This window comes from Lineus longissimus, chromosome 8 (genome assembly GCF_910592395.1).
Source record: "Lineus longissimus chromosome 8, tnLinLong1.2, whole genome shotgun sequence".
Classification (NCBI taxonomy): domain Eukaryota; kingdom Metazoa; phylum Nemertea; class Pilidiophora; order Heteronemertea; family Lineidae; genus Lineus; species Lineus longissimus.
The window spans coordinates 2,063,792-2,079,279 of record NC_088315.1 but is presented as its reverse complement, the minus strand read 5'-3'; the positions used below and the strand labels follow the sequence as shown (position 1 = coordinate 2,079,279).

Here is a 15,488-nt window from a genome sequence, read left to right as displayed (position 1 = left end):
AATCAGAGCAGAGCTCTTAAGAGAAAACATCCTATACCCAGAAATAATTATGAAACTCTTTAATGCTATTGTAAAGCCAATTCTAACTTATGGATGTGAGGTTTGGGGGGCTGATTGCCTAAAGCTACTGAAAAATCCACAAACATCGAAAATTGATAAATACCCTTTTCAGATGTTACAAAATAGAATGTGTAAGCACATTTTATCGGTGGGCAAGTGTACCTCGAATATTGCCTCAAGATGTGAACTTGGGCTCTATCCCATTATTTATGATATTTTAAAATCAACACTGGGTCACTGGTCTTGGTTAAAATCACTTCCAGATGACAGAATTATAAAACAAGCGTACATGTGGGAGCTAGAACAACTGAAGCGATGTCCATCTGGGTCAAAACACCTATGGACCTATAACATTAAAGAAATTTTAACTGACTCTGGCTTTGGAGGGCAATGGGAAGCACAATCATTACTATTGAAACAAAATGTTATTAAGAAAATACAAGAACATTATAGAAAGAAATATAACGAATCCATTCCATCACAAATAGAAAACTATCCTAAATTAAGAACTTATAAGCATATGTATAATGGAAACCAAATACAACCATATTTGAAAAAGGGGACGCGAAGTAAATACCACTACTTGTTTTCATCTTTGAGGCTAAGTAGCCATAAGCTCCAAATCGAGGTGGGCAGGTATATAAAACAAAAGCCTGAAGAGAGACTGTGCTTGCTCTGTGGAAATGATGTAGAGAATGAAGTTCATTTCTTTATGCAATGTACAAAATATGCACAAATTCGCACTGATTACCTTGAATACATTCATACCTTAATTGATTTAAAGGGATTAACAGATTTAGAGAAACTCTGTAAAATTCTGAATTCTGAGACACAATCCGTTATAATTAAAACAGGAAAATACTTGAAATCTATATGGGATTTAAGAAGTAGTTTACTTCTGACATAACACTCGCTCTTTACTGTATACTCTACTGTATTTTCTTTCCCGTAATATATCCTGTATTTTGTGCTGTATTCTGTATTCTGTATTTTGCCATAGTATCCTTGTATACATTAAGCGCAATAAAATATTATTATTATTATAAACATTTGACCTGCAACGTACCTGAAACGTAAGGGGTAATGCCGAGAGAATTTGCACAGTATAGGTCGTGGATAGTATATATAGGATTGGAATAAAGATGTGATCGGCAACGGTCGTCAGCACCATGTTTGGGGTTTCATAAGCGGGAAAATTTCCACCCCACGACGGGGTAATTTTTAGTTTTAAGTAATCGGGTCGTTCCACTTTCTTAGCTCAGATGGCGTCAGCTGGGGTCCTTCCCTGTGGCGCCTTGCCTGTGGCGGATGAGGAAACTCTCGAAACTCTACAGTATGGCCCAGAAAGGTTTTCCCTTGTACAATAGAATTCTATTCATTTCGGCTTTCAACCGCAACGGGCCTGTATATTTTACTGTCGCTCTATATTGTTACCTGCAGAAATGACTTTCAGCCAATGAGACATTAGTGCACCATATCTCTTCTTGAAGTGCCCTCCCCTTCATAGCTCGCCATGTTGCCAGAGAGAGTACCAAGTCTTTTCTGGATGTGCCATGTCCCTTCTCTATGTTACTTTGGCAAGCCGCCCCCCTGCTAGCTATGGCATGTGTGGCCCTGTCCAGTCTTCTGATTGGAAAAAGTATGAAGTCACGAATTATAGTATAAAATATAAACGTTTATTTCTATCGAAAGCCAAAAAACATGGCTGTTAATAGAATAGCTTACAAAGTAATAAAAAAGCTCACAACCTCGATATCAACCGTGCGTTTTATACAAAGAAAATTTATAGGAACACTGGGATTTCGATATGGTTCACTAATTATACATATACATGTACATGCACTGGCAAAAGTTTTATATCACAATTCGAATTACAGGTTTAAATTTCACCTAGAGAAAGCCGGTAATGTGCTTTCTTAATCTTGTATGGTTAAAGATAAAAGTATGGTTCTATGGACAACCAGACACACAATGCTGACCTCAGATGTTAAGAAGTGTATAATTTGATCCTTTATGGCCCTCTGTGACTCTATCCTAGGACATTTAAATACTGTTCACACTGGAGAGAACGCAACCACCGCGTCTAAAGTAGTAAGAATGTCGTTGGGCAAGTTGACACAAGCAGTATTAACGGAGTCTGGAGGGAATCAATAGACTAAGGTCATTTGATGAAGTATTGTTATCAGATTGTGCAGTGAGCGGATTATCAGCTCGTATTATCGAAGCCGCAAAGGTCATTTATTGCCGCCGGATGTTCAGCATTCCTCTTGACATCATCTTGTGCCTGACCACACCCATCACCTGGGTGGCCTCGGTGAAAGTGTTAACGTAGTACACATGATCTGCAGCTGGTGCCGAGGCAATGGACTGGACTTCTTGCACATTCACGTTGTGAGAGACTGCTACTACAACGATTTTGACGTCTGAAACGAAGTACGAAATAACGATAAATCTCAAGTGGTTTGATGAATGAGAGACCGAACTATGGACGAATCTGACGTATACGAGACAACACTTGTTGGTCTACAAAATGTCAATTAGATCGTATTGTTTTCGCACGATCAGATACCTTATGAAAGACACTTATTTTCTGAGTAATCCTCGTTTGATCTTGATATATCCGGGACACTGATACCGAAGGATTGTTGCCGACTTGTAAGCAGCGCCGCATTGTCACAACACTGTAATGTCAGGATTATGTATTGGATGCTTCCGATATATACTACGTCCTTCATATTGTATAATGGTATGAACTTTTTGGTCACAATGACAAACGGGGCATGACCCTCGCCAAAGTCACAATGTAATGAGTCATACACTGCAGGAACATCACACTGCTTGAGAAAAAAACAAACACTTACCATTTCTGTCTGAGTTCTTCATTTGGTTGGCAGGGACAGCTGGGTTGCCACCTCCGTTGGATCGGCCGTCAGTTGCGATGAAAAGTGCCTTCTGAGCACCGCGTCGGCCCGTCGTCTCTAGCAGGGTCTTGGCTCGCTGCAGGGCTTGAGTTGTGTGTGTTGAACTACCATCTGTTTAATGTAAGGATGAAAGATTTAGTAAAGCATGACACTAAAGGATGAAGGCGACAATTCATAACACGGTAATGTCAGGATTCTGTTGATGACAGGGCTGTCTCATCCCGTAGTCAGGTCTTATTTGCTCTTGCGGTGCTCCGTTCAAAGACACTTGCGTTCAACCAGACCGGGCCGTGATTCTCAACCGGGTTACGAGGTCTAATGTTTGCAACATTTATATCCATGACAGGGCACGAAGTATCTTCCTAGTGTTTTTGGCGAGAAATGGACCAACCAAGTAACCGAACCAGATTTTACTCACCTTGATATGTTATGCGGTTGATGGCTTGAATGACGGAGCTTTTGCTGGTGTGAGTCAAGAAGCCGAATTCTGTCTTGATTTTATTGGCTTCTGAGAATGAGATGCAAGCAATCCTGGTGTTGTCCCGGCTGATGGTGGAAGGGAGGAGACTTACGATGTCCTGAAATGAATAGTGGTTATTAGATAAAACAAAGACGAAGGTATAGTTGTGATGAGCCAAGTCATCTTCAAACCCAATGAATTTAGATACCGGATCGAGTGCTACTTCAGCTTTCGTGTGAATGCAACTGGGGAATTGCCGTTTTGGCCTCTACAGGCGAAACTTGCTGGTAAAGTGTGTGCACTGTGTGTGGGCAGGTGGTGGTGGTGGTGGTGGTGGTGTGATGACGGTCCTACTACAGGAACATCAGTCAAAACGCACCGAGCAGATGGGCCAACACGAGGGCACGAAATTCGAAACTCACCGTCATAAACTGCTTTGCCTTGATGAATTCCTCAGATCCGATGCTACCGCTGCTGTCCATGACCAAGAGGACATCATACATGTCTTCACCGCCTCTGTTCGTAGTCACGCTAGGCCGGTGTCCCTTGGCCACTGCCCAGCGCCCTGATCCGCCCTGGGGAGTGATAGAGCTGGTGGCGAATGTCTTCATTAGAAACTGGTCAAGTTTAGCTGCGTTTGCCTGAACCGAGACCCTGGGGACAGCACCTGGAGAAATGGATTATGGGGATCAGAAAAAACGTATCTAACTTGACTTGCTGGTCCAAGCACATCGAAACATCACAGGCATGGCAAATTATGAGCACGTGACTGGCCATTGGCTACAACGACGGTAAGTTATTGAGAGCATAAAAATATGAAATTGAAGCTGTTGCGTTGCAAATTCAACATAGATGACAAAAAGCATCAATGGTGATGGAGGGTCAAGCGATGAGGTACATACCAAGGCGTGGCACAGCTGCCCTGTTCTTCAAGAATGTTCGGCCAATGAAGGAACCAAAATTCCTGCCAGTAGGAGGAGCCGTCAAACTGAGATCCATAACAGTCGCTACGACCAGAAGGGTCATCAAAAGCTTCATGGCTGATGCTGAAATGAGAAATGGCGATGGGAATGACTGAATAAAGTTGCTAAGTGATTTGGGACCAGTGACCAGTGCGCATGTTTTCGAGAGTAAGTATGTATCGAGTGAAATGGCCTGATATTGTCAGGACGGTGCACAAACAGCTTGCCGTTACGTCATGTTCTATCTGTTCTCGGCTGGTTCCCAAATTGTATGGACCAAAAGCGATAATGCCAAGTTCATTTAACGTTCCGTTAGTGACTAACGCATGTTGATAAAACGACTCCTGGGAAACTTTGGCGCCACTCTTGTCAACTTTTGCAGTTGTCCGCCTAGCACGATGCCCGCAAATGATGTATGTTGTAATGACGTGTTTGTCTAGCCGAGAAAAATATGGACAAATTATATGGCGCATTAGAACTATTCTGTTTTACCCGGCAGAAACAGAACCGGCGATAAAACAATGGCATAATCAGAACACAGGTAATGAGCTCCTACCTTATTCAACAGTATTTTTAAATATCTTCTGCTAGTGGTAGAGCTGTGCCGTGTCGGTGTCGCCTGCTCAATGTTTGTCTTTGAAACTTTCTGAGCGTTTATATAGGCCTATCGTGAGATAAGAAGTGTTATCATGAGTCAGTCGTCCTGTTTATCAAGCATTTCCGAGAGAATACTTATTCGTACTGATCTAGATGATAATTTTTCTAGGAACTAATGAAGTTAGACTTGATATTTCAAAAGGCCACGTCAATGGGTTTTCCCAACGTGTCCGGGAGAACCGGAGACAAACAGTCGGGCCGAATCTTATAGTCTCCGAATTTCGTAGTGGCACAACCCCCTCTTCTTCTCGCCGACGCGGCCCTAAAACACTATTGTTTTATGAAGAGTGTGCAGATTGAGACAAGAAACTGGAAATCGTCCCTGAAACCTCTCAACTTCGCTATTATTTCATTGTCTTAATTCGTTCAATGACTAGAACAACCATAGACCTTTTAAAGACATTGTTTGAGAATCTTATGAACCCTCAAATCTTATAAAATGGAACTTTCAATGTTTTCCCCCACTAAATTGTCTTGACTAATCGCCGCATTCGCGGGATGGGGGGGGGGGGGGGTCGGCATTTCGAACTTGTGCCAATTTCTCGAGATCTTTTAGACAACTACTTCAGACACCTCTCATGCAAGTTAACAATGACTTTTAAAAAAAATCCAGGTCATGAATTTGGACGTCTATATTAGAGGACCTCCTTGAACAATATTATTGGGTATGCTTCGCAAATAGATATACACCGTAACATGATCGGGGAGTTTTATACCCGGATAGAAGATGGATTTCCCGGAGTGAATGTCACTGCGGCAGACGTAACTGAAGGAGATGACCAATAACACATTTTTTTATGTCTGTCCTTTACGCTAAACCACCCTGAGGCTTGTGCCGAGTGAAAGGCCCAGAAGTTCAGGATGAAAATACTCTTCCGGCGTATATTGAGGTTTCTGGATGAATGTTTGAATAGCTTTTTTGAAGGATATGTCGCTGACCCCATTTTCTATTCACGACCATCGTCTGCTTCGATATTGCACCTGAATTAACGCATGTAAACGAAACGATTAAGGTATTTGAATAAGGTCAAACATGAATACTACCACATACATACAAGTAGGCCTATAATAATACCAGGCCCGATTTCATCAAGACATGTGAATGCAAGTATACAACGTCATAGTACACACAGGAACATGTAAAGGCCGATGGGAAATCAGTCAATCTGTGCTCAATCATTCTCAATAAGCACAGCTTGTGGTCTACTATGTCGTCTGCGTCAGAATGGACAGGAATATGTAGGAATACAGATTCGCGATGAACGATGAATCTTGGATCGGAAGTATCTAGATCGAGGAAGGAAATTCGCGACATTCTGTCAGCCGCAAAAACTGCTGATCTCAACACTTTCCGCTTTTTAGACCAGTCGGGCACTCTACAGCATCTTTATTCATGCATCTTGAACCTCAATATTGTATTGACATTGATCAGCTTGCAGACAACGTGCGTATGGGCGGAGGCTACGGAGGCAATACCGCTGGTGGAAGTTCAGTACCTTCTACCGGTGAGCATGGCCAGTCCAAGATATGCGTGTATCATCTGAATCATAGATTTCTTCTCTGATCTTTGAGTGGAACATCCAAGATCTGCGGTGTGAAGACAGCCCGGCGTAGACCTACACGCATTCCTGCGGAATAGAGCACATGGATCAATAGAGCGAACATATTCATCATTCTTTCAAACATATTCTGTTCTTAGAGAACTGGAGGTTCAGCTGACTGTTTCGACGTACCGGCTGATGAACTATATGCAGCAGCCATGATCACTTTCATAGCCATCGCGACGGCCGTCACCTTAGTTCTCTGGTGGATTCTAGATCTCATTCGGACAGATGAGAAGGCCATACGGATTAAATTCGGACGGTTGGGACGAAAGGGAAGGAGGTTAGATCTATACGAGGAGTTTTTATGGGCTGCCCAAAATAAGGTTGGTCTTGGTGTGAATGTGAACGCCGTGTTCATTGAGAGTACCGAGGACGTCACGGAGACTCATATACGTCAAGCTCTCAACTCCCTCTGGCGTCGTCATCCGTTACTCCGTTGCAGTATTATCACGATCTCGAGGGGGAAATCGACTATGACTTATTTCACCGAAATAGCAGGTAAACCTAATTACGATTTGCAAATGGTGCCCACTATTGACTGGAAAGAAGTATTTGAGAAAAATCTCAGTATCCGTTTCCTGTCGTCTGGTCCCCAATGGCGGGTCAAGGTCACACTACCAAGGCGGGAAAACGGCCGCTACGTTTTCCCTTTTATATTCTCCTTCAACAGCTGTATCATGGATGATGCATCAATAATGGAGGGTGTGTTCAAAGACTTTCAGAGATTTCTAACAAATGCCGTGTATCACGAATCTACCATGTCAGATTCCGTCGGTGACTCATCCGGCATGTCAGCATTAGTCGGTAGCGACGACGTCATGGGTACGTCATGTAGCGACATGTCTTCTAGTATCATGTCAACTTCTGTCAGCAGTGTCATGTCCAGTTCAACAAACGATGCAATGCACATTTCCGGTGATATCGACACTTCCGCTAGCGCAGACGACACATCGACTTCCGTTCTTAATGTCAAGAAAAAGTATGATCATATCAAAGGTTTGCGTCTCTTGCCAGCGCCGGAATATCTTTACAGGGAACTGAAACCACGCCTGTACGAGTTTCCGTTGCTTGCAATAGTCAACAGATTTTACCACAGGCCGTTCCTGAGCCCAGATTCTACCAGTATTAGGATACAGACTCATCTGAAACCCCGCGCTTCGATCAGAAAGACAGGTGTATTTACATTCCTTTTAGATGAGAAAGAAACTGAGATCTTGCTCCAGGTGTGTTGTTCAAAACGCGTCAGTATTACCAGCGTTATTTTAGCAGCGGCTGCGGTGAGTTTACAAGATACTCTCAGAAGTAAAGCTTTCCATGGCAATGTTGTTCCGCTGAAACTGAACGCTCTAGTAACTTGCAATATGAGACGGGGATCTAATCTAGACGTCCCCCAAAATACGCCTGGCAATCACGAGGGAATGTTGGACATCAACATTAGCCTCCCCAAACCACGCCAAATGGTTCAAGATGTTTGGACACCAGCTCAATCACTGCATCAAACTTTAGAAAAGAAACTGCGATCTTCGCAAGTGTTTTCTTGGTCCAGATGGTTGAATTATATGCTAGGACGTAAAAATGGTGTGAACGATTTCCTGGCTCGCGTGTCGAAAACTCCGTCAAAGAAATCTTACGCGTTATCTATAAGAAACAGGGGTGAATTGGAGCGGACAGAGAACGTAGAAGAAGAAAGACAGTGCCAGGTTAAAGGAATGCATTTCATGAGCGCAGAACACATGGTAGGCTTAGCAATGTTTTCAATTTGCATCGCCACCATTCAAGGACAAATCTACGTCACGATTGGCTACGACAATCACGTAGTTGATGGTATCATTGCAGAGGAGTTTACGGGGCTTCTGAAGGAGAGTTTGACTAGAAGGACTGAACCAGATAGAAAAGTATCAGACCAGGGTCCAAAACCCCGGAAATTTGGTTTCCAGGCGTTGCGATTTTGGAATCCAACCTCTCGGTAGTTCAGGAACACTCCGATACGTCCGAGAACATAACGCTTTTGCCTATGAGGAGACAGGAGACAGGGTCAGTGATAAATACATTCCTCGCACAGGCTTGAAAAGTTTCCATGTACTGTGAGATATAGGAGTCAGTTGACCAATTTGAGGGGATTGTCAACTGCAGGTGTGTCGACTGCATGTCTCTAATTACTCGTTTATCATTGGTTGTACCATGGTAATCATCTCACAAGGACGGACAATGGAACAACTTCCCCCATCCTGGCACCAGTTGTTTTCAACATACTCCGCCTCTCGATATTTCAAACGACTAGGAGCAGATCTCAGCAAACGTGGATCATATTATAAGATGACATTTGAGATTAGCTGATACATCTACAGATGCGGCAATATCCATCTGCGTGTACAAACTGAAAAGATGTTGGTTGATGTGTCGGAGCATTGACAGATGGCGATACTGTCAGTGAGTGCGAATGCGGAGCCTGAACATTAGACCAATTTAAGCTGTTGATTAACCCATCAGAACTGTTGCGTCTAATTAGCACTAATGAATTTTTGATACCAATTCTGTACATACGTCGTACAGCTGTTGTACAGTGAGTCTATTATTTATTCATTTCACCTCCTCTCTTGCATCATGTGGTACAATGCTTTATCAATAATTCAGGCCAACTCTGACAGAGGAGGCTTTTTATGCCAAACACGCTCTTCTCTCCTCCTAATGAACTGTATTTTGCAGAACGGAAACTAATGAAGCTTTATGACTTTCTCCGCCCCTGGCCCCTGTAATCAAAATTGATGTAGATATACCATATGCTGTAGACTGTTGTTCTAAAAAAATGAGACGCACACTAAATTTTCATGGTTTAAACACTCTATGAATATGATGACGACTCACTAACCCGGCCCGAAGTGTAACTGATGGGAGAGTCTAAAGCGTAAACACCAGCGTACAGGTCGTAACCCCTTCCGACATACATGGGCCTACTGACGGGGAAAAAATTAAAGAAAACGGGACTTTTTCGCTTTCGGCCTAAAGGTTAATAAAATATGTATAAGGCAGAATACCGGATGGGCAAGCTATAAAGACAAGCAAAATCCCAGGGAGCGGTATTATTCAAGTTGCGTTTAAAATTTCATGAAGGCGGAGGGCTGAGTGAATAATTCAGAAAGTTTTCCCTGGATAAATTCGATGCTTTTTTCAAATATATATAACAGCCTGAAAGTTTGTTGAAACTATGAAGTCAGTTCCAATCGGTGGGGGAACGCTGTGAGGTATACGTGTTTCACAGCGAGAGGGTATATTTGGAAGCGCCAACGATTTATTATCGATGATATCTCGAACTTTCAAGAAAAAGAAACGATCAGTTGACATTTGTTAACTAATGTTATTAGTGTGTCAATACAACGAATATTTACCTGAGCATATGCTTTAAAAACAGGTATATGTGGTTACGAATGAAATAAAGGCATCAATTTTACAGCGAATCAGATACCAGCATTCCTCACTTGCCAAATTTGCCAAGTCGGACGGAAACTGCAAGGCTGAGATTTCGGAAATGCATGCACGTCCTTTCCCTCCAATCATCAGCTGACAGCGGAATCATATGTACTTTACAACCGTACTCAGAGCTGGCTCAGCGTTTCCATGGGTACAAATTACCGCGTAGTGCAGAAATGTACAGGAAATACAGGAAAAGTGAATTTGGCATTTTTCGGAAAAATACTTGGTCCAAGATGTTTTGTACCACCAGCGTCCGAAGATTTGCGATTTCATAAGAGTAGACTTGTCAGTGGAAACGCGGAAGACAATTCTAAAGGTCATTTGGACGTGACCCAGAGTTGAAGGTCAAGGTAATTCTATGAATATATCAAATTCAGACAACTCTTGCCTGTCTTAATTTTTTATCTAATCCGAAGATACCGTCTTCAGCTGCAGCCAAGCCAACATGAACCCAAACGTGCTTTCTCGTTGCCATGGATATCGCCAATGTACTCAAAGTGGGGAAACGGCATCACATGAAATTTTAAACCAACTAATTACTGGAGATTTCCTCGCAGCCAGGCACAGCAAATATGCAAACTAAACTCCATATCTGTCTTTAAATAATTAACCAGCTGAGCGCGGAGTTTGAATACGAACGCTTGTTATATCATTAAAAATTCCATATACGGTTCTGCATTTTTTATGAGCTGGGGTAATCCAAGGGGGCAAGCTTCTGTATGGAGCACTCGGCACATTTGACTAGTTGAATAATTAATAGGTAGTAATTTATAAACCTTATCAATTATTCAGGATGCAGACGGGCCATTAGTAGTTCCAGTATTTTATACATGTAGGAGTACGTATTCGGGGAAGACGGATTTGAGTTGTGTTCCTCGCGGACAGCTGGTTGGATGCTTATCAGTGCCGGGATGACATATCATTTTACGGAAAAGAAACTGGATTTATCACACAATCACTAAAGAGAGGTACGTAACATTTTCCTTACTTATCGAATAAACTCAGAATATACCTGTCCTGGTGAAAGTCCTCCATTTTCAGTCAGTGACACCCTCCTCAGGTTTGACATAAGAAGCCGCACGCTGGTAACATCCTCCACTCAAGCAGGTCACTTTATACTGGTCACACCAGTGGGCTTGGTACGGTTAGTTTTTCATCCTGCTGACACCAAGAGGAAGGTCTAGCAACCCGTATAAAAAACCCTGTCTTTTGACACAAAGTCACATACGAGACCGACGACACTGCAACCCCGCGACAGCAATACCACGCTTCTTTCCTTACATGCTGTTGGATGAATTTGGCCAGACTCTTGTTTCCTCTCGCTGTCCGCAGGCATTCAACCAATTAGATCAATTAGTACACTAGTTCTGGGCCACAGGAGACTCGCGCGCAGGAATCCGTTGGCCAAGAAAACTTCAATAGGGTCGAAGAGCACTTCTAGGGTTCCTTACTCGTCAATTCCTTCTTCACATGCATAACCCAGAGTGTCTGTTGTCACCCAATTCAGCGTTATGGTCAGAGTCTCTTATGCAGTGTTAATAACTATGACGTAATCGATAATCAGAATCATCAGTCTTTCAATAATTCATTGAAAGACTACATCCTCCCCCAAAGTGAATGTTGATGAAAACGTATAAAACCTTGTTTAAACAATAAGTATTTGAAATAAATATCACCCACGGGAGACAAAAAACATCTTTTATATTTCAGAGAAGTGTTAAGAATTATGCCTCGCGGTTCGACCCGCGCTGTTCTTTAATCGACAATAACACACCTTTAAAAATAAAAGTCGTTTTCCCATAACACAAGTTCAATGAATAATTGAATATTTGCCAAGTACGATTATTTGCTTCCAAATGCCAGGCGATATAAAGAAGATTTTTGATATCAAGGGTAACAACCTGAACACCCTCCAACTGGTTCCGTTTCTGTTGCAATTAATTAGTCGTGGGATTGGTGAGAATTGAGCATGTTAGCTAGATTGAATGAACTTCCGTGAACTGAAGCTGGTGCATTGTTCCTGTTTTTCAGATTACCTACGTGTACCCACCTCGTGACCAGTAAATCGCAGAAAGAACATCAGGAAGTGTAGAGAACAAGCATTTCAAGGACATGAGAGACACCCAGGACACAAAATGAAATCAACTTTCTGCAGCGCTGATGACCAAGAAAGAGAACATTCGCACTGGTTGAAAGCAGAACTGTATTCATAAAAAGGAGCTGGTAGCACCATCTAAAGTGTTGTGTTTTCAAAATTACACATCAGCCATCTGACAATATTGTTAAAATGTCTGATGACACTTCGAGCCAATCGTCTGGTGATATTTCCGAGGAGAGAAATGACTCTCCAGGTCACTCTTCTTGTCATGAAAAGACTCTCCTCTCGAAAGATTCTCCTCTCGAAGCGCAAATGGAGATAAAGAAGGAATTAGTAGCAGACGACAGCACATCGGAAGCAGATGAGAGAGGGGAACCTTTGTTTGTTTTAAAAAGTTTAAACTGTCCAATATGTAAATTAGAATGCGGAGGGCAGAGTGACTGGGATGAACATATAGCAAAACATGGACTCCCACTTAGGTGCTTTTATTGTCAAGATGTGTTCCCAGATGTGATGAAACTGGGTGAGCATCGTGGCAAGTGTCCAAATGGGAAGGAGAAGCTCAGAGGCTGTAGTACTTGTGGTAAGACATTAGCAAACTTGGAGACACTTTTAACGCACGAGTACTTGGTACACCAGCCAAGTTCAGAACAACGTACGATTCCACGGGAAAAACATGCTCCTCGGGAGTCGCGTCAGCAAACAATGTACACTTGTTCCGTCTGTTACGAGAAACACGAAGGATTTGAATCCATGCAGAACCACTTGAGTAAACATTTGGAAAGTTTAGGATCCAGTGGCAAGGAATTGGAGTGCCAGATCTGTTCAGTTGTGTTTGTCAGTAGAGCTGCTCTAAGCACCCACATCAGCTCACCAAGACATCGTGAGAAGGTCATGCGAATTAAGAATCTCTTCAAGTGTAGCCACTGTGGGACAGTGTTCCCAAGTCGTGATGGATATGCCATGCATATGTTGGACATCGCCAGAGAAGAAAGTGAGAACGACTTAGCTAGAAAAACAATTGGGCATTCCACTACGACGAATCCCTTGGGGCCACATGCGGCTGTTGGTGTTACAGGACCGGATCCAGTGGAGAGCAATGCTAAAGCAGTTGAGAAAAGTGTTGGAGTAACAAACAGTGATAAAGTAAAGGTGCCACCCGTCGTTATTAAACAAGAACCAATCGACCCGGATGATGAACCAAGTGAAAATGCAGAGTCCGGTGACGGAGGATCATCTACGCAAGAGGTGCTTGGCAAAGAGGTGAAAAGAGGCTTGAACAATAACATGTTACAGAATCTGATGAATGATGGATATAAATGTGGTTTGTGTGGGAAGAGACTCGAAGACCAAGATTCCTTCGCCATGCACATGATGTACCATGCTCGGACAATGGAAGAGCAGTCGCAGAAGCAGAGAATCATGTCGGGGAAGGTTCCGTCACTGCGGCAAGTGAAACTAGAACCCGGTGAAGGTTCAGAGCCTGGTGAGGATGAGTCTTATGCTCAAGCAGTAGGGATTGTCTGCCCACACTGCATGGTCACATTCGTGACCAGGGATGCTCTAGCCATGCACACGATGGAAGAACATGCTGACAAAGCATACAGCCAGAAATCAAGCTTGAATCGTCTGCTTCGGGTGGGGTTGCATGGGTCATCTCTCAATGTTCCGCAGACATCGATATCCTACCCATGCCAAGTGTGTGGACGCTCCTTCAAGGATCAGGACACCCTGGCCATGCACATGCTGATGCATTCACAGTCAGAGTTACTTCTTTTGGCCCATAAGCCATCATCTACAATTAACCTGAGCGAGCTGAGTAGGAGTCCAAAGTCGACCCACAGTGGAACATCACAGTCCGATGACTGGCAAAAGAGTATTTTGAATGCTCTTTATAAAGACTTACCTGGGATTCAATCTGGAAGATCGAAAACCAGTCAGTTGGAAGTGGATGTTGGCCAATCTGAATGCGCATCAACCAGATCGTGCGGGTCAAATTCAGATACTTGTCATATCCTCTCATCCAATACGGAGGCGAATGGACATGGTAGACAACGAAGCTGTAGTATAGATACTTTGAACTCCGAAAATCAAATCGCTGAAGAATTCTACACTGGCCAGTATGACAGAAATGCCATTACTTATGACAAGGAGGGTCAGAAATGGAATTGCTCTGTGTGTGGTGTGGAATTCCGAAGTCTCATTTCCGTCACACGTCATCTTGGTCATGTGTCACACAAGCTCGAGATGGAGAAGAGACTACGTGAAGTCATGATGACAGGGAAACCTGCGTGGCAGACGACTGATTCATACAGGCAGATGGGCATGACTGGTGTCCTTTGCCAAAGGTGTGGGAAGAGGTTCTTGAATCGAACAGAATTGGGTGTCCACACGGCATTACTGTGTCGGGGAGGTGGTCATCCTCGATTTGGTGAACACCTCCTGAATGGGGAAGACTCGCTCGGGGGAGAGGCAATAGACATTCAGATCACTCGACCTCGTTCAACGCAGAGCTGCCATGAACGTTCAGAAGGAAGAGTTGGACTTGTACGGAAGCGCCGGTGCTCTGAAGACTTGGAACGACTGAATAAACTGCAACGAAAGCAGTTGCCATCAAGGCATACTTCTGAGGAACCAGCAACCCTGTTGGCTGAGAACGGAAAAGCTTACATTTCTAACCTTGCATGGAATTTGAATAACTCCGGACCAGGGAGAAAGTTTAACCGCCCTGCGTCCATTGACAGCAGTGTCAGTGACAGGCAAGGGCCAGCCCTTACGGTACTTCCCTCAGGAGTGTCAGAGGCGGATTCGAACGTGGACAGTGACGGTAACACCGAGATAATGGATTTCATTCTGAAGCAGAAGGAATTGTTCATGTGCAAGTTTTGTAAGATAGTTTTTACAGATAAGACAGTGTATTACTTGCATATGGGTTTGCACAACTTGAACAACCCTTGGCAGTGTAATCTTTGTGGTAAGCCCTGTTTGGATGTTCATGAATTCTCATCACATGTTATACACTTTTAAGCAATGCTTGCATTCCTCCTCTTTCGAATTGAATTAGAATTTAAGGACTTGTTGCGGATAAAAACTACCTCAAACGAAATGCAACAAACATGACTCTGTTTGTTGCACTGAAAACAGTTTAAGGCTGTTGATGATGTATGGTTCAGCTTTAAAAAGAGTTATCTAAATGACTCTGGCATCCTAGGAATATTTCATCGTTTGATTATGAAGGAATACTTTGAAGCAACC

General features: G+C 43.2%; 2 protein-coding genes across 2 annotated transcripts; one reads left to right on the top strand and one right to left on the bottom strand.

Annotated features, from left to right (window-relative positions):
* Nucleotides 1–1,722: 1,722 nt before the first annotated feature.
* LOC135492789 (vitrin-like) lies at nt 1,723–5,082 on the bottom strand. The gene is made up of 6 exons (XM_064779433.1): nt 4,960–5,082; nt 4,344–4,487; nt 3,864–4,108; nt 3,400–3,559; nt 2,922–3,092; nt 1,723–2,483 (listed from the first exon to the last, which is right to left on the bottom strand). Exons 2-6 carry the CDS (start codon nt 4,477–4,479, stop codon nt 2,299–2,301), a joined length of 897 nt encoding a protein of 298 aa, XP_064635503.1. The 5' UTR covers nt 4,480–4,487; nt 4,960–5,082; the 3' UTR covers nt 1,723–2,298.
* Nucleotides 5,083–12,422: 7,340 nt separating this feature from the next.
* LOC135492492 (zinc finger protein 62 homolog) lies at nt 12,423–15,260 on the top strand. Its single transcript, XM_064779000.1, has one exon. The coding sequence runs from the start codon at nt 12,423–12,425 to the stop codon at nt 15,258–15,260; it is 2,838 nt and encodes a 945-aa protein (XP_064635070.1).
* Nucleotides 15,261–15,488: the final 228 nt, after the last annotated feature.